The sequence below is a fragment of the Bos indicus x Bos taurus genome, chromosome 3 (genome assembly GCF_003369695.1).
Source record: "Bos indicus x Bos taurus breed Angus x Brahman F1 hybrid chromosome 3, Bos_hybrid_MaternalHap_v2.0, whole genome shotgun sequence".
NCBI classification, from domain to species: Eukaryota; Metazoa; Chordata; class Mammalia; order Artiodactyla; family Bovidae; genus Bos; species Bos indicus x Bos taurus.
In genome coordinates, this window is record NC_040078.1 from 113,516,975 (window position 1) to 113,537,131 (window position 20,157).

Sequence of the window (20,157 nt, forward strand, 5' to 3'; positions counted from 1 at the left end):
TAGTCCTGTGGCCACTGCTGAGTTTTCCAAATATGCTGGGGTATTGAGTAGAGCACTTTAACAGCCTCAATTTTAGGATTTTAAACAGATCAGCTGGAATTGTTTCACCTCCACTGGCTTTTTTTGTAGTAATGCTTCCTAAGGCCCTCTTGACTTCACACTCTGTGATGTCTGGCTTTGGTGAGTGAGCACACCTTCATTGTTGTCTGGGTCATTAAAACCTTTTTTGTACAGTTTATGTAGACTCCTCTGTCTGTGGAATTTTCCAGGCAAGAATACTATTGTGGGTTACCATTTCCTATTCTAGGGGATCTTCCTACATCCAACCTCGGGATTGAACCCACATGTCCTGTGTCTCCTGCATTTGTAGGAGGATTCTTTACCACTGTTCCACGTGGGAAGCCCTGAACATAAACTTCAAGATGTAATAAAGATCCAGAATAATGCGCACTTCAGTCCCTACACAGAGCAGTGGAAGCCTAGTGGGGTCCGCATCAGAAGAGGATTCACAGAGCCTGCACAGAGGCATGGGGACTTCCTTCCTGTCCAAAGTGCAACAGGTCCTGGAGCCTGGCACCCTCCGAACCCCACTGTCATTACAAAAAGCTGCCTTGCCCACTGATGGTTTAGGTAACAGGAAGTTCTACTCCATGAGGCAGAGAAAGAATTCTCAAGCAGCCCTTCTGCTGTTGTCCTTAAGGATCCTTCCAGATGTTTCCATATCGGGCAGCTGCTCCAACAGACTCTCTCTGGGGAGTGCACGAGGTGTCCAGTTTGGAACCAGAGCAAATCAGAGAGCCACCATCCCCTCCCTGCTGAGAGAAGGCTGTTCTTGGGATGTTATATGTTTCCCTGGATGTGCTCCATATTCACCCATGATGGGGGGAAAGAGTTTAAAGAGTTCTCAGATAAGGTCACATGCAGCAGAGGTTCTGGGTGGGGACTGGGGCAGAGGTGACTCCTCAGAGTTCAGTCCAGCCCCAGAGAACAGGGTTAGCAGACAGGTAGGAGGTGACCAAGGGAATAGGGCAGACACAGTCTTGCTTTAGAAATTGGATGAAGAACAAGAGCGTGAACTAGAATGCTCCCCATTGGGAGCAGCAGGTCAGAAGAGTTTTTCCAAGATAAGGTGGGTAACCTTTCCCTGGGTGAAATCAGAGGTGATGAAACCCAGGCATGGACTTATCCTGTAATGATTAATGTAAGGAGGGCATGCTGCCTTCCAATGACATGCCATTTTGCCTAAGTGACTTGGTGATAAGATAAAGGCAACAAATACAGATGGCACAGACCAGACAGTCTGGCTTGTGCAGGGATGGCCCTGGGATGGCAGCTTCGGCGGCAGGTGCTGGCTGGACTCCTGCTCTGTCTGTGCGCCGGGCGATGGGCCGAGGCTGGGAAGGTGCTGGTGGTCCCCATGGAGGGCAGCCACTGGCTCAGCATGCGGGAGGCTGTGCGGGAGCTCCACGCCAGGGGTCACCGGCAGTGGTCCTGTCTTTGGAGGTCAATGTGCACATCAAAGCAGAGGACTTTTTCATCACGAAAAGCTACACCGTTCTGTATACCCAGAATGAATTTGATTTCCTCATGTAGGGCCATTTTATTCTGAGTTTTGAAAGAGTACATTTTGTAACGATGATGTTGCAAACTATGGGGGCTTTGAAAATGTGTCTTTGCTCTTTCAAAGGTCTTGTAAAGGGCTTCTGTGTAACAAGGACCTGAATGCCAGTTCCTCTGATGTGGTTTTAATGGACCCTATTTATGCCTGTGGGGCAGTGCTGGCTAAGTACCTGTCCATTCCTGATGTGTATTTTTTTTGCGTCTATTCCCTGCGACTTAGATGCTGAGGGCACAGTGTGCCCAAACCCTTTCTCATGTGTTCCTAGGATATTAACAACGAATCCAGACCGCATGACATTCTTCCAAAGGGTCAAGAACATGCTCTACCCTCTGGCCCTGAAGTACATTTGCCTGATTACCTTCACTCCTTATGCACGTATGGCCTCTGAGCTTCTTCAGAGACAGGTGTCACTGGGGGAGATTCTTGCCTCTGGATCCGTGTGGCTGTTCAGAGAAGACTTTGTGGTGGAGTACCCGTGGCCAATCATGCCCAACATGGTGTTCATTGGGGGCATCAACTGTGCCAACAGGAAACCTTTATCTCAGGTGTGTACTGCTGCTTTTGTTCAATCAGTGCTCCCAGTGGAGCGCATTTTATTTTTTAAAAAACAACAGTTCAGGGTGTTTTGTTATGTACTGGTTTTTCTGATTTCTACCTCTCCTCCTCCTCCTCACCATCTGTGGTGAGATGCACTATTAACGTGCCTCCAGGAGGGCAGTAAAGGCTTCCAATGATCTCTGAGAGGAGTGGGAGGCAGGGCTGAGGGTGTGTGATAGGATTGACAGGCAGTGGTGTGATTCCACCGTGATTGCCCCCTAATAAAGGCATCGGTTTAACTGTTGTGCGGTTTTCTCCAGCGGAGTAGGAGCAGGTGCTTGAGCTGTGAATTTATCCTCCAGAGGATTTTGCCTGAGGGTGTTCAACAGAAGTGTAAGCAAAGTGGAGTCTGGTTGCTTGTAGCTCAAAAGACAGTAAAGAAGCAAGACTGGTGGATGTGAAAGTTTGCTTGGATGAATGTTTCCAGGAAGCAGGTGGAGAGAGGAGAGTCCTGTCCAAACACTTATTTCCTCCTTGGACAATCTGAGGCAAGAGCTTTTATTGACAGAGGGAAGGGGCCTCTGTGTAGAAACAGCACAGTCAGCTCTGACAGTCATCTTGAAATTGGTGTCAGTGGTCTGACCACCATCATGTTAATTTTTGGTGCTCAGTCGATCAGTTGTGGCCAATTCTTTGTGACCCCATTGATGGTAGCTTGCCAGGCTCTTCTTTCCATGGAATTTTCCAGGCAAGAATACTGGAGTGGGTGGCCATTTCCTTCTCCAGGTTTAATTGCTTTGAGTACAGTTAATCTTCAGTCCCAGGGCCAGTTTGTTCCCATTTCCTTGAGGCCAGTTCTCAGAATGGTGGCAGCTTCTATGTCATGGCTACATCTGGTCACCATGGGGTTAACTTCTTCCACCTCATGGGGGTTTCAGTGTCTATGACAGCTCACGGGATACGGCTCAGAGCATTATCTATGGCCCCTGAGGAGGAACTAAAGGTCCTTGACTTTGCTTACTGACTATTTAGTTTTGTTGGACTGTTTTCCTTTGTTTTTGCATTTTCTCACTTCGTTGACTAACGTCATTCTTGGGCTAAAGGTTTTCCACAGACAGAAGGCAGACAGAGGACATGGCCAGTAAGGACCATGGGGTCTGGCACCATCAAAACCAAGAAAGAATTGGTAGATTGCATCTGTTGACCTGATAGTTCTTAGTGGTTTTGTCTTGGAAGAGATTGAGGTGTGGTTACAGGAGAATTAAATGCCAAATGGAAGGAGAAGTTTTTGAATAAATTAAGTGGAAGTGGGACCATAGTGGAGAGAAAAGTCTGGGTTTCTGTGATTGGAGAAAGAAATAATTGGGTCCAACTTTTCAGAGATGAAGCTGTGCCTGCCGTAAGTCTCTGAGCAGGAGTTGGGGTCTGGAGTAAGATGTGGGGATATACATAGCTGAATGGCATGTTAGGTAGGTGTTTAAGGTGGGACGTCATCAAAGACTAGTGATGAGGCCTGGAGAGCAGGGAAGACTGAGCAGTGATGTTGAGAAGTGGGTCTCAAAGAGGAAGTTTTTGACCACATCACCACACCTACCCCAGCCCAGGTCACTGCACCCCAAGTTTCCATGATGGAAACTACCACTTTCCTCATGGTTTCAGAGTCTTCCCATGTTAACCCTGAATATTTGGGTTTAATTGAAATAGGACTCATAGGGGCAGGGTTTGTCTTTTAATCTACTTAGCCCCCCTTTTTTTTTGCCCACTTATATGACTTGTACTGAGTTTGTAGTAACTTCCATGACTTTGGATCTCTTATGGTTTTTGTATTCTTACTTTTATATCCCTTTACATTACTGTATTTATTATGGCAAAGGGCTCTATCTTCACATTTCATTTTTGCTCACACCACAATCTATTCTACTTGGTTTTCTTCCTGTATGCAATGCATTTGTCCAATTGTAAAATATGTATGTATCGACTAGATTTGTAAAAGGTGGAAAGTACTGAAGCATTTAAAAAGCATTTGCCACTCCGTTCTTTCTAGTTTTTCTGTGTGAATATGTTCTCTAGAGGTAACTGCATTGATTCAAATCCTCACTCCCGTTTTTCTAGCTGAATTCCCTTGGCCGTGTGACCTAACTATTCTGACTTTATACTGTCATTGTAAACACACAAATAGTATCTATTATCATTATTATAACGTGCCCAGAAGACATGGTGTATCATCTGAAGGCATTTGGATATGTTTGTGCCGATTTCTTTGGTACGTGAAAAATCATGTACACTGAAATTTCCAAGTGTTACCACGGTACACACACTGTTAATTACTTTTGCTCCACTAAACTGTTGTTTTTACTTTGAGATTTTGTCACTCATTTATGTAGTGTGTTTACACTTAGAGGTTTACCTTTGGAGGTGGGCTTCCGTGGTAGCTCAGATGGTAAAGAATCCGCCTGCAATGCAGGAGACCCCGGTTTCATTCCTGGGTCTGAAATGTCCCCTGGAGAAGAGAATGGCTGCCCGCTCCAGTGTTCTTGCCTGGAGAATCCCGTGCACAGAGGAGCCTGGTGGGCTACAGTCCATGGGGTTACAAAGAATCGGACATGACTGAACGACTTTCACTTTACCCTTAGAGGTGATGGCTTTGAATGTTAATGGACAATTTTTTTCAAAATATGAAATATTAAAATCTAAATCTTTTGCATTTTTGTTTCTTCTCCTTCTTAAGATTTATGACACGTTGAATTATTTTACTGGTCTTCTCAAAGAAATCGCTTTTGGGTTTGCTTGTTCTTTTTACTATTTTTGTTTTCTATTTCATTGATTGCCACTTATTTTTTTATTGATGATGTCATCCTTGCTTAGTTAATTTTATAGCTGTTTTTCTGCTTTCCTTAGGTAAGCATTAATTTTCTTTTCTTTTGTTTTCCTAATAATAAAGAATTGATGGTCATAAATAAAGCATTTCTTAGATCCCTTAGATTTTGAAATAAATTGTTCTCATATTCTTTCTATTTCTTAACTCAAACTTTTGTTTTTGATTTCCTCTTTGAGTCAGTGACTATCTGCTTTTGAAAAATAATTTTATTAGTTGTTTGTTTATTTTTGGCTGCGCTGAACCTCTGTTGCTGCTCAGGCTTTTCTCTAGTTGCCGCAAGCAGGGTCTACTCTTTGTTGCAATGTTCAGGCTTCTCATTGCGGTGGCTTCTCTTGTCGGGGAGCACAGGCTCCAGGGCGTGCCGGCTTCAGTAGCTGTGGGACATGGGTTCATCAGTTGTGGTTCCCAGGCTCTAGAGCACAGGCTCAGTAGGTGTGGCCCTCGGGCTCCACTGCTCTGAGGCATGTGGGATCTTCCCCAGATCAGTGATTGAACCTGGGTCTCCTGCAATTGCAGGTGGATTCTTAACCACTGAGCCACTAGGGGAGCCCTGCCGTTTGTTGTTGCTGGTGTTAACAAGGTTGCTTCTTAGTTCCCATGTGGTTAAGATTTATTGTGGTTACTTTTCTCCTATTTTTTCTATTTATTTTGGATTGTAATCAGAGAACGTTTCTTGTGAAGTCACTGCTGCTGCTGCTGCTAAGTCACTTCAGTTGTGTCCGACTCTGTGCGACCCCATAGACGGCCTCCTACCAGGCTCCTCCGTCCATGGGATTTTCCAGGCAAGAGTACAGGAGTGGGGTGCCATTGCCTTCTCCATGTGAAGTCATTGCTATAAAAAATTTCTTAATAGGTCTTCTTTCTGATCTATTACAGAATTATCCAATAGAAGTATAATGCATACCACATGTGTAACTGAAAGCTTTGTAGTTGGCATATTTAGAAAAGCAAAAAGAGGGTTACATTAATTTTAATAGTATATTTTATTAAATCAGATATATATATATATATATATATAATATTGTCCTTTAAAGATACACTCAGTGTAAAAATTTTTAAGGTGTTCGTTTGCTATTATTTCTTTCAGTTTTACTGAGATATAATTGACAGGCAGCCCTGAATAAGCTTAAAGTGGATGGCAGAGTGATTTGACTTTTCTAGATCATGAGGTGATTGCTATAACAAGTTTAGTGATCGCTCATCATCTTATATAGATACAAAATTAAAGGAGCAGAAAAAATTTTTTACCTTGTGATGAGAATTATTAGAATATTCTCTTAATGATGTTCATATGTAACATACAACAGTGTTAAATATATCTATCATGTTATACATTACACCCCTGTCCTTATTTCTCTCATAATTGAAGCTTGTCCGCTTAGACTGCCTTCATCCAACTCCCCTTTGCCCCTGCTCTCTGCCTCTGGTAGCCACAAATTTGATTTCCATTTCTATGCATTTGTTGATTTTTGAAATATAATTGACCACAGTGCTATGTTAGTTCTGTTAGACAACATAGTGATTCAGTACTTCCATACCCGTCAAAAGAATCACCACGATAAACCCAGTTATGATATTCACAGTAGAAAGGTATTACATAACTTTTGACTCTATTTCATGCACTCTTATTTCATACCTGTGACATTTACTTTGCAACTGGAAGTTTGGATCCTTTAAAACACTTTTTAATTTGAGGATAATTGCTTTACAAAATCGTGTTGGTTTCTGCCATACATCAACATGAATCAGCCATAGGTATACGTATGACTCCTCTCTTCTGAACCCCTCCCCATCTCCCACGCCACCCCACCCCTCTAGGTTGTCACCCCTCTAGGTTGCACCTGATTTGAGCTCCCTGCATCATACAGCAAAGTTCCACTGGCTATGTATTTCACATATGGTAATTTATATGTTTCCCTGCTACTCTCTCAATTCATGCCCCCTCTCCTTCCCTCACTGTGTCCACAAGTCTGTTCTCTATGCCTGTGTCTCCATCACTGCTCTGCAGACAGGCTCATTAGTACCGGCTTTCTAGATGCCATGTACATGCATTGAAAGAGAGTGTCAGTCAGTCATGTCTCACTCTGAGTGACTCCATGGACTGTAGCTCACCAGGTTCCTCTGTCCGTGGAATTCTCTGGGCAAGAATACTGGAGCGGGTTACCATGTCCTTCTCCAATATATGCATTAATATATATTTGTTTTTCTCTTTCTGACCTCTTCACTCTGTATAACAGGCTCTGGGTTCATCTACCTCATTAGGGCTGACTCAAATGTGTCCTTTTCTATGGCTGTGTAATATTCCATTGTGCATATACCACAAGGCAGTTTGCATTTTCACCCCCCTTACCCTTCTCTCTCCTTTCCCCTCCCCACCCCTCTGTCAGCTGCTTCTTTGCTCTCTGTATCGATGAGTCCATTTGTTTTGTCATGCTTGTTCATTTGCTTTGTCTTTTTCCCCACATGTAAGTGAAATCATACAGCATTTGTCTTTCTCTTACTTCACTAGCATAATACCCTCTAGGTGCATCCATGTTGTTGCAAGTGATAAGATTTCTTTCTTTCTTATGGCTGAGTAATATTCAATAGCCAATATGTCTTGGCTATTGCAAACAGCAATACAACAAACACAGGGATGTATATAGCTTTTCTAATTAGTGCTTTCCATTTCTTTGTAGGAATACCCAGGAGTAGAATTTCTGGATCATACGGTAGTCCTATTTTTACCTTTTTGAGAATCTTCGTAGTGTTTTCCGTAGTGGCTCTCCCAGTTTACATTGACACCAACAATGCCCTAGAGTTCCCTTTTTCCTACATTCTTGCCAGCACTTGTTATTTATTGTCTTTTTGATAATAGTCATTTTGACAGGTGTGAGGCAATAGTTTTTTATGATTTGGTCTGTATTTCTCTTATGATTAGTGATGGTAAGCATGTTTTTATGTGCCTGTTGTCCTTCTGTATGTCTTCTCTGGAAAAATGTGTGTTTGAGTCTTCTGCCCATTTTTAATCATATTTTGTTGTTGTTGACTTGTATGAATTCTTTGTGTACTTTGGATATTAGCCTATTATTAGATATATCATTTGCAAATATCTTCTTCCATTCGGTAAGTGGCCTTTCCCTTTTGCTTGTAATTTTCTTTGCTGATCAAAAGATTTTAGTTTGATAAAGTCCATTTGTTTATTTTACTTTTATTTCTCTTGTCTGAGGAGTCATATCCTCCCAAAATATGTATTACTAATATCAAAGTTAAAGAGCATACTGCCTATGTTTTCTACTAGAAATTTTATGATTTTAGGTCTTACATTTAAGTCTTTACTCTATTTTGAATTTGTTTTTGCTCATGGCATGAGAGATTAATCCAGTTTGATTCTTTGGCATGTAGCTGTCAAATTTTCCCAACACATGTATTCAAGAGAATGTCTTTTCCCACTGTATTGTCTTACATGCTTTGTCACGGATTAATTGCCTGTATAAGTGTGGAGTTATCTCTCCTCTATATTTTGTTCCGTTGACTCCGTGTCTGTTTTAGCATCAGTACCATACTGTTTTGATCACTTTACTTTGTAGTACAGTTTGAAACCAGGAAGCACGATGCCTCTAGTTCTGTTCCTTCTTTTAACTTGAAGCATAATTAATTTGCAATCTTGTGTTAGTCTCTGTTGTTCAGTAAAGTGATTCAGATATGTATTCTTTTTCAGATTCTTTTCCATTATAGATTATTACAAGGTATTGAATAACTTCCCGTGATATACAGTAGGAACTTGCTATTTATCTATTTTATATATAGAGATGGATATCTGTTATCTGAACATAAGCTGTAAGGTGTAATGAAGGCCCAGGTTAATGTCCACTTCAGTCCCTAAACACTGTAGTGGAAAACTGGCCCCTTCAGCATCAGAAGAGGAGTTCAGAGAGCCTGTTCTGAAGCCAGGGGAAACCCTCCTATCCCAGGGTGACCAGACCTCGGGGGCCGGCACCCTTTGAACCCTGCTGTATCATTACTAAGGTCTGCTTGCCCACTGATGCTTTGTTGTTCTTCTTCTTCAGTTGCCAAGTATTGTCCAACTCTTTGTGACCCCATGAACTGCAGCATGGCAGGCTTCTTTGTCCTTCACTATCTTCTGCAGTTTGCGCAAATGCATGTCCATTGAGTCAGTGATGTCTTCCAACCATCTCATTCTTTGTCACCTCCTTCTCCTCTTCCCCTCTATCCTTCCCAGAATCAGGGTCTTTTCCAATGAGTCGGCTGTTCACATCAGCTGGCCAAAGTCTTGGAGTTTCAACTTCAGCATCAGTCCTTCCAATGAATATTCAGGGTTGATTTCCTTTAGGATGGACTGGTTTGATCTCTTTGCAGTCCAAGGGACTCTCAAGAGTCTTCTCCAGCACCACAGTTAGAAAGCATCAACTCTTTGGTGCTCAGCCTTCTTTATGGTCCACTCTCACATCTGAACATGACTACTGGAAAAACCAATGCTTTAGGTAACAGCAACATGTATTCCATATGACAGATAAAGAATTCTTAACCAATCCTTCTGCTGTCTCCATCAAAGATCTTTTCAGATGTTTCCATATCTGATGGCTGCTCCAATGACTGTCTCCTGAACAGTACAAGAGGTGTCCAGTGTGGAACAGGAACAAACCAGAGAGCCACCATCCCCTTTTGGCTGAGAGAAAGCTGTCTTAGCAATGTTATATGTTTCCCTGGATGTGTTCTGTGTTCACCCATGAATGGGTGGGGAAAGAGATTCAAGAGTTCTCAGATAAGGTCACATCCAGAAGAGGTTCTGGATGGGGACTGGGGCAGAGGTGACTCCTCAGCGTTCAGTCCAGCCCCAGACAACACGGTTAGCAGAGAGGTAGGAGGTGACCAAGGGAAAGGACAGGCACAGTCTTGCTTTGCGTCTTGGATGAACAAGAGAGTGAACTAGAATGTTCCCCAGAGGGAGCAGCAGAGTCAGAGGAGTTTTTCCAAGATAAGGGGGAGTGTTCTTTCTGGGTGAAAGCAGAGGTGATAAGACACAGGCATAGACATATCCTGTAATATATGGTGTAATCATCAATCCTTGCCTTCCAATGACATGCCATTTTGCTTAAGTGACTTGATGATAAAATAAAGATAAGGGAACACATATAGGTGGCACAGCCCAACCAGAGACTCAGTAGCTTCTGGTTTGTGCGGAGATGGCCCTGGGACTGCAGCTTCGGTGGCAGGTGCTGGCTGGACTCCTGCTCTGTCTGTGCGTTGGGCGATGGGCTGAGGCTGGGAAGGTGCTGGTGGTCCCCATGGAGGGCAGCCACTGGCTCAGCATGCGGGAGGCTGTGCGGGAGCTCCACGCCAGAGGTCACCAGGCAGTGGTCGTTGCTCCGGAGGTGAACCTGTACATCAAGGCAGACGACTTTTTCACCACGAAAACCTACGCCATTCCGTACACCCGGGACGAGTTTGATTCCATCATGAAGGGCCGTCCTGATGAGTTTTTTGAAAGAGCACATTTTCTAACATGGTTTTTGGAAACTATGGCAACATTGAAAAATGTGTCTTTGTTCTTTGCAAGGTCTTGTGAGGCACTATTGTATAACAAGGACCTGATCAGAGACCTGAATGCCAGTTCCTTCGACGTGGTTTTAACGGACCCTGTTTACCCCTGCGGGGCAGTGCTGGCTAAGTACCTGTCCATTCCTGCTGTGTTTTTCTTGCGTTTCCTTCCCTGTGACTTAGATGTTGAGAGCACAGCATGCCCAAACCCTTTCTCATACATTCCTAGGTTGTTAACAATGAATTCAGACCACATGACATTCTTCCAAAGGGTCAAGAACATGCTCTACCCTTTGGGCTTGAAGTACATTTGCCAGGTTTCTCTCACTCCTTATGAACGTATGGCCTCTGAGCTTCTTCAGAGACAGGTGTCACTGGTGGAGATTCTTGCCTCTGGATCCGTGTGGCTGTTCAGAGGAGACTTTGTGATGGACTACCCGCGGCCGATCATGCCCAACATGGTGTTCATTGGGGGCATCAACTGTGCCAACAGGAAACCTTTATCTCAGGTGTGTACTGCTGCTTTTGTTCAATCAGTTTTCCCAGTGGAGCACATTTTATTTTTTAAAAAACAATAATAGTTCAGGGTGTTTTGTTATGTACTGGTCTTTCTGATGATTTCCCCTTCTCATTCCCCTCCTCACCATCTGTGGTGAGATGCATTGTTAACGTGCCTCCAGGAGGGCAGTAAAGGCTTCCAATGATCTCTGAGAGAAGTGGGAGGCAGGGCTGAGGGTGTGTGATAGGATCGACAGGCAGTGGTGTGATTCCACTGTGATTGCCCTTTTGTAAAGGCATCGGTTTAACTATTGTGCGATTTTCTCCAGCGGAGTAGGAGCAGGTGCTTGAGCTGTGAATTTATCCTCCAGGGGATTTTGCCCGAGGGTGTTCAATAGACTGTAAGCAAAGTGGAGTCTGGTTGCTTGCGGCTCAAAAGACAATAAAGAAGCAAGACTGGTGGATGTGAAAGTTTGCTTGGATGAATGTTCCCAGGATGGGGACGCAGAGAGGCGAGTCCTGTCCAAACACTTATTCTCTCCTTGGACAATCAGGGGCAAGCACTTTTACTGACAGAGGGAAGGGGCCTCTGTGTAGAAACAGCACAGTCAGCTCTGACAGTCATGTCAAAATCAGTGGTCTGACCACCATCATTTTGATTGTTTTCAGTATAGTTAATCTGTCCCAGGGCCGGTTTGCTCCCATTTTCTTGAGGCCAGTTCTCAGAATAGTGGCAGCTTCTATGTCGTGGCTACAGTCTGGTCGCCATGGGGTTAACTTCTTCCACCTCATGGGGGTTTCAGTATCTATGACAGCTCATGGGATATGGCTCAGAGCATTATCTATAGCATATCTATATCTATCTATTAGATATAGATATTTATCTATATCTAAAGGTCCTTGACTTTGCTTACTGACTATTTAGTTTTGTTGGACTGTTTTCCTTTGTTTTTGCATTTTCTCATTTCTCTGACTATACTCGTTCTTTGACTAAAGGTTTTTCCTCAGACAAAAGGTAGACAGAGGACATGGCCAGTAAGGACCATGGGGTCTGACTCCATTTCAAAAGGAAGAACTGACAGATTGCATTGGTTGACCTGATCGTTTTAATGGGTTTTGGCTTGGAAGCTGCTGAGGTGTGGTCACAGGAGACCTAGATCCTGAAAGGAAGCAGAAGTTTCAGAGGGACTGAGTAAATCAAGTGGAAGTGAGACCATACCAGAGAGAGAAGTTGCGGTCTCTGTGATCAGAGAAAGCAATAGCTGAGTCCAGCTCCTCAGGGATGGAGCTGTGCTGACCGGAAGTCTTTTGACCAGGAGTTGGGGTCTGGAGTAAAATGTGGGGATGTGCACAGTTGGATTCCATGTCAGGTAGTTCTCCTTCACGGGACATTGAAGTCATCAAAGGCTGGTGGTGGGGGCTGGAGAGGAGGTTGATCTGAGTCTATGAACACAGTGGACGGGAGGAAGGCAGTGAGGTTGAGAACTGAGTCTCAAAGAGGAAGGGTTTGACCGCATCACCACACCTACCCCAGCCCTGGTCACTGCACCCCAAATTTCCATGATGGAAACTACCACTTTCCTCATGGTTTCAGAGTCTTCCTATGTTAACCCTGAATATTTGGGTTTAATCAAAATAGGACTCTTGGAGCAGGATTTGTTTTTTAATCTACTTAGTTAGCCCTCTTTTTTTTTTTTTTTGCCCATTTATATGACATATACTGGATTTATATTAATTTCCATGACTTTAGATCTCTTAGAGTTTTTGTAGTCATATTTTTATATCTCTTTATATGAATGCATTCATTATTGCACAGGACTCTAACTTCAGTTTTCTTTTTTTTTTGCCCACACCACAAAAGATCTATTCTACTTTGTTTTCTTCTTTTTTCGTGCAATGCATTTGTTCAATTATAAAATATGTATGTATCTATTAGATTTGTAAATAGTGAAAATGAGGGAAGAGTTTGAAGAGCAAATGCTGCTGTTTTCCTTTTAGTTTTTCGGTGTGAATATATTCTCTAGAGTTAACAGCATTTGCTCACATCTTCACCCTCATTTTTGTAGTTGAATGTCCATGGGCGGCAGACCTAACCATTCTGACCTTAATGTTGTCACGGTGAACATGCAAATAGTATCTAGCATCATTATTAAAAGGTGCCCAGCATGACAAGTTATGTCATCTGGAAGCATTTAGATATGTTTGTGCCAATTTATTTGGTACATGTAAGAACATTTACCCTGTAATTCTCAAGAGTTATCATTTTTGTTCCGTTAAATTTTTATTTTGAAATTTTTGTCATTCTCATTTATTTGATTTGGTTTACCCTTAGATGTGACTCCTTTAAATGTTTATGGAAATTTTCATCAAAATATGAAAGACTAAAGTTTAAATTTTTAATATTTTTGTTCCTCTCCTTCTTATAATTTATGATATGTTGAGTTACGTTATTGGTCTTCTCAAAGAAATAGCTTTTGGATTTGCTCTTTCGTTTTACTCTTTTGGTTTACTATTTCATTAATTGTAGCTTGTTGTTTTATTGTTTTTGTTAATGGTATCATCCTTGTTTCCTTTGGTTTAATTTATAGCTGCTTTTCTAATTTCCTTAGGTAAGCATTAAGTTCTTTTATGTTTTCTTAATAATGAGGAACTGAAGTTTCTTTATTCATAAATAAAACATTTTTCTCAATCCCTTAGAATCTTGCATAAATTGCTCTCATTTTTTTTACTTTAATTTATGTTTTTGATTTGCTCTTTGTGTCAGTGGCTTCTATTTATTTTAAAGAAGATTGTTTCTTAATTCCCATATAATTAAGATTATTGCAGTCATTTTTCCCTTATTTTTTTCTAATTATTTTGAATTATAATCAGAGAATGTTTCTTGTGAGTCACTATTTTAAAAAATTTCTTAATATGTTTTCTTTATGGTCTAGTACAGAATTGTCCAATAGGAATCTAATGTAAGTCATATATGTAATTGAAGGCTTTTTAGTATGTATATTAAAAAAAAAGTAAAAAGAGGATTGCAGTTAATTTTCATAATATATTTTATTGAATCAAATATATTAAAATATTATCCTTTAAACATATGCTCAATATAAAATTGTGTTCAGATGCTTGTTTGCCATGGTTTCTTCCAGTTTTATTGAGACATAATTGACAGGCAACCTTGGTTAAACTTAAGGTGGATAGCAGAGTGATCTGACTTTCTAGATCATGAGACTTTTACCACAAGTTTAGTGATCACGCATCATCTCATATAAGTACAAAATTAAAGGAATTAATGTTGTTAACTACAGTCCTGGTATTTATTTCTCTTATAACTGGAAATTATGGACATGAGTTTGGGCATGCTCTGGGAGCTGGTGATGGACAGGGAAGCCTGGCGTGCTGCACTCCATGGGGTCGCAAAGAGTTGGACATGGCTGAGCAACTGAACTGATGACCGGAAATTAGTACATAGACTGCTTGTGTGCTCAGCCGCTTTAGTCATGTCCGATTCTCTGCAACCCTATGGACTGTAGCCTACCAGGCCCCTCTGTCCATGGGATTTTCCTGGCAAGAGTACTGGAGTGGGTTGCCTTGCCCTCCACCAGGGGCTGGTCTTCCAAACCCAGAGATTGAATCTCTATCTCCTGCATTGCAGGCAGATTCTTTATTGCTCCCCCTCCTCCCATTCCCTGCCTCTGGTAGCCACAAAGCTGATTTCTATTTCTATGAGTTTGCTTCTTAGTTTTCAAAGTATGATGGGTCTGCAGCACTATGCTTGTTCCTATTACACAACATGGTGATTCAGTCCTTCTACACACTTCAAAATAATCACCATAAATCCAGCTATGATATCCATCACAGAAATGTATTATGTAACTATTGACTGTATCTCACACTCTTATTTCATACCTATGACACTTATTTTGCAACTGGAAGCTTGGATCTTAATCCCCCTCACCCTTTACTCTCCTTTCCCTGCTCTGATCCCCTGTCAATAGCCTGTTTGTTCTCTGTATCTGTGAGTCTGTTTCTGTTTTGTTATGGTTGTTCATTTTCATTGCCTTTTATTTTCCACATGTAAGTGAAATCATACATATTTATCTTTATATGTCTTACTTCACTAAGTGTAATACCCATGAGGTCCATCCATGTTGTCGCAATGGGAAGATTTCATCCTTTTTTATGGCTCAGTAATGGGTGTTCATTGGAAGGACTGATGCTAAAGCTGAAACTCCAATACTTTGGCCACCTCATGCTAAGAGTTGACTCATTGGAAAACACCCTGATGCTGGGAGGGATTGGAGGCAGGAGGAGAAGGGGACGACAGAGGATGAGATGGCTGGATGGCATCACTGACTCGATGGACATGAGTCTGAGTGAACTCTGGGAGTTGGTGATGGACAGGGAGGCCTGGCGTGCTGCAATTCATAGGGTTGCAAAGAGTCGGACACGACTGAGTCACTGAACTGAACTGAATATTCAATAGCCAATATTTTTGGTTATTGTAAATAGTGCTGCGATGAACCTCGGGGTGCGTATGTATTTTCTAATTCCTGTTTTTGTCTTCTTTGTGTAAATACTCGGGAGTAGAGTTGCTGCACCATGCGGCAGTTGTACGGTTTTCCATTGTGGGTGTGCCAATTTACACTGCCTCCAGCAGTGCACTACAGTTCCCTTTTCTTTACATTCTTACCCACCTGTGTTTTTAAAATGTTTTATCTCATCATCTTTTGTTATTTGCTTAATCACCATGTACATGTAACAGTTCTTTGAAAAATGCCATTTGTATTAAGTATTTTATTAAATCTGTAGATTGCCTTAAGTAGTACAGTCGTTTTAACAATATTAACTATTCCAATCCATGAATATGGTACATCTTTCCATCTGTTTGTGTTGTCTTCAATTACTTTTATCAGTGCCTTATAAATTTCTCAGTATAGGTCTTTTATCTTCCTATATTTATTCCTAGGTGTTTTATTATTTTGATGTTACTGGAAATAGATTGTTTCCTTAATTTCTCTTATGATAGTTCATTGTCAGTATATAGAAATGCAACAGATTTCTGTTAATAATTGTATATCCTGCAACTTTACCAAATTCATTAATGAGTTCTAATAGTTTTTTTAGTGGCGTCTTTAGGGTTTTCTATGTGTAGTGTCGTGTCATCTGAAAACAGTGACAGTTTTACTTCTTCCTTTCTAATTTGGATTTTTTTTTGTGTTATAGATGTTTGGTTGGTGGTTACCATGTGGTTTCTTGGTAGCAGTCTCTATATATATGTGATTATTTTAAATTGTTAATATTTGAAGTTCAAAAGCATTTTAACAACTCTGTTTTCAAACTCTCTCCACATTTACTATTTTTGACATATTTCACACCTTTTTGTTTTGTGTATCCCTTAGCTACTCACTGTGGATGATTTTACCACTTTTGTCTTTTAACCTTCCTGCTAGCCTTATATGTGGTTGATGTACTACCTTTATTGTATATTTATCTTTACCAAAGAAATTTTTTCTTTTGTAATTTTCATATTTCTAATTGTGGTCTTTACTTTTCCACTTAGAGAACACTCTTTAAAAATTCTTGTAAACCTGGTTTCATGGTGCTAGACTGTGAGTTTTGCTTGTCTGTAAAACTTTTGACCTCTCCTTTGAATCGGAATGAAAGCTGTGTCAAGTAGGGCACTTCTGGTTGTTTTTCATCACTTTAAATATATCATGCCATTTCCTTCCAGCCTGCAGAATTTCTGCTGCAAAGTCAGCTTATAATCTGATGGGTTGGCTGTGGGGTCTTGAGAGAGTCAGTTCCTAGGCAGGTTGATAGGGAGTCTAGGGGTCCCCAAAGAGAGAGGGGTCTGGAATTCTCAAGGAGGAAAAAAGGACAAACTTTTTTTCTTTCTCCACATTCCTTAGGATTATATACCAATAATGTATGCTGCCTAAGGACAGTCTTTGGATTCAACCTTCTGTTATTTTAAAATGTTAATTATGGGAGTATACCTGGTCTTTACAAGGATGTATCTTGCCTGAGGACAGTGTTATCTTAAAATGTAAATTATGGGAGTAGGTCGGAGGAGGTCTTTACAACCTCCAGACATTCTTTGGATTATATAACCTCATTATTAACACTAGCAAGCGGGTACTTTTTCTACCCCCTTCTGATGCCTATGTCAGAAGCTTTCTCTATCTCCTTTATACTTTAATAAAACTTTACTACACAAAAGCTCTGAGCGATCAAGCCTCGTCTCTGGCCCCGGATTGAATTCTCCTCCGGGGGCCAAGAATCCCGGTGTATTCACGTGATTCAACAACAACCTTTCAGTCTGGAGTGTCACAAAACTTGTTTTGGCCTGCTGGTACATGGAGCCAGGGCCCAGGGAGTCCTGAGGCTTGTACCAGCCTGCTTGTGGGTGAGTTGAGTCTTGGGGCTAATGCTGGCCCACTTGTAGGTGGAGCTGGGTCCTGGAATCTCTGATTGAATGGCCTAGGGGTCCATGATCTGGTGTCAGCTTGCTGGAGGATAGGGTCAGGGTCCAGGTAATCCAAGGGTTAGTGCTGGCTCATTGGTGGGTGGAGTTGTGACCCAGGGTCTCTGGCTGCAGGGCCTGGGGGTCCTGGATTTGGTGTTGTCCCACTGGAGGATGGGGCCTGGGCCCTAGGCGTCCTTGGGCTAGTGCTGGTGCACTGGTAGGAGTCCAGGTCCTGGGCCCTCTGGTGAATGGGTCCAGGTGCTGGGTGGCTGAGAACTCAGGGGGTCTTAGGCAGCTGGCCTGTTAGCAAGTGGGCCTCTGTCCCCACTTGGCTAGCTGCTTGACCTGAAGCATCATAGTACTGCTGCCTATAAGCAAGGAGAGTGGGGCTGGGTCCTGGTACTAATAAGCTAGAGGGTTGATCCCAAAATGGCCCTTGCCATCGCAGTGTCATCATGAGAGAATGGAGCTCTCCAAAGAGCTGCTGTCAGTGTCCACATCCCCAGGATGATCTCTGCTGCCTCCTGCCTCTCTGGAAGGTTCTCCAAGACTAGTGGATTCCTGCTTTTGCTCTGGGCCCCAGAGTGTATGAGATTTTGTGTGTATCCTTGAAAAATAAAGTCTCGATTTCCTACAGCCCTCTGGTTCTCCCAAAAGTGAGCCCCACTGACCTTCAAAGCCAGATATTCTGGAAGTTCTTCTTCCTGATGCAGAACCCTGGTCTGGGATACCTGATATAGGGCTCAGATCCCTCACCACAGGGTTCCTTCACTGGAACCCTCATAGTGTTGTTGGTGGGAGTGTAAAATGGTACAGTCATTGTGGAAAACAGTATGTCAACTCCTCAAAAAATTAAAAATAGAATTACCAGATGATCCAGCAACTCCACTTCTGGGTATATACCCAAAATAATTGAAAGGAGCATCTCGAAGAGATAGTTGTATACCCATCATAGCAGCATTATTCACAACAGCCAGAAGGTGAGAGAAACCCATGTCCATTGGCAGGTGAACAGATAAGCAAAATGTGGTCCATCTATACAATAGAATATTATTTAGCCTTAAAAATGAAGGAAATTCTGACAACATATATGACCACATGAATGAACCTAGAGGACATGATGCTGAGTGAAATAAGTCAGTATCATAAAGACACATACTGTATGACTCCACTAATATGAGGAACCTAGAGTAGTCAAATTCATAGAGACAGAAAGTAAAATGGAGGTTGCTAGGGACTATGAAGTGGGGGAAACTGTGGAGATGTTAAGGGGTATACAGTTTCAGCTTTTCAAGATGAACAGTCTGGAGACTGGTTGCACAACAATATGACTGTAATGAACACTACCAAACTGTACACTTAAAAAATGGTTAAGATGCTAAATCTTATGTTGGGGTATTTTATCATGATTAAACATTTTTAAAAGGCAAACTTTATGAGGAAACAGTCAAACCTATGTGTGCCAATTCAGCAGCTATATGTTTAAAGTAAAAACTATTAAATATTACAAATGTAAATTGAGCAAAATTCAGTTAAATGGGGAAATATTTTAAGACATCACTTTCAGAATTAGGTGTGTTGAGCTTTTTAATTAGAAAATCAAAAATATGCATTTTTAGATGGATTAATGGAACATTTACAAACATTGATCATATGTTATCTGATGAAGTAGCCACTAACTACATATGACTACTGGGCACTTAAAATGAGGATAGTCCAAACTGACATAGGTGTAAGTGTAAAATACATAGCATGATTTGAAGACTTAATGTGAAACATCTCATTAATTTTATATTGAGGGCAGTGGCCAATATGTTGAAGGAAGAACTCAAATTCACACCCTCCCGTGCTGTAGTTATTCAGTCGTGTCCAATTCTTTGTGATTCCATGGACTGTAGCCCACCAGTCTCCTCTGTCCATGCAGATTCTCCAGGCAAGAATACTGGAGTGGGTTGCCATGCCCTCCTCCACGGGATCTTCCCAAGCCAGGGGTCAAACCCAGGTCTCCTGCATTGCAAGTGGATTCTTTACCATCTGAGCCATCAGGGAAGCCCAAGAATACTGGAGTGGATAACCTATCCCTTCTCCAGGGGATCTTCCTGGCCCAGGAATTGAACTGGGGTCTCCTGTATTGCAGGTGGATTTTTTTTACCAGCTGAGCTACTGACCCAGGAATGGAACCAGGGTCTACTGCACTGCAGGCAGATTTTTTACCAGCTGATACCAGGGAACACCAGTATTACCATTTATAGAATACTGATGTGAAAGGCCTGAAAACTAGCAGAAAAGACAAGTCTATAATTAAAGATATAAAGAAGGAACCACAATGAGATGTGTAGGAGAGATGAAGATACAGTATAATCAAGACCCGTACCCTAGGTGGTAGACTCACAAATAGAGTGATTATAATTTCAGATGAGAGAACAAGCTGCATTTTTAGCCTGTCCAGTTCAGATATCTTTTCACTCTCATGCCTTATGCAAACCTTTCTTTGGTGATGACCAACGGGTGGGGGCAACGGCACCCCACTCCAGTACTCTTGCCTGGAAAATCCCATGGACGGAGGAGCCTGGTGGGCTGCAGTCCATGGGGTCTCTAAGAGTCGAGCACGACCAAGCGACT

At 42.0% G+C, this 20,157-nt stretch overlaps 1 protein-coding gene and 1 pseudogene across 1 annotated transcript in view; both read left to right on the forward strand.

Annotated features, from left to right (window-relative positions):
• Nucleotides 1–1,223: 1,223 nt before the first annotated feature.
• LOC113890191 lies at nucleotides 1,224–2,858 on the forward strand (annotated as a pseudogene).
• A 7,349-nt stretch (nucleotides 2,859–10,207) lies between these two features.
• LOC113890186 (UDP-glucuronosyltransferase 1-1-like) overlaps nucleotides 10,208–20,157 on the forward strand; it is a 30,033-nt gene continuing 20,083 nt past the window's right edge. Inside the window, exon 1 of the mRNA XM_027537964.1 lies at nucleotides 10,208–11,086. Within this exon, the coding sequence (XP_027393765.1) occupies nucleotides 10,223–11,086 (864 nt within the window). The 5' untranslated portion in view covers nucleotides 10,208–10,222. The remainder of the gene's footprint in view (nucleotides 11,087–20,157) is intronic.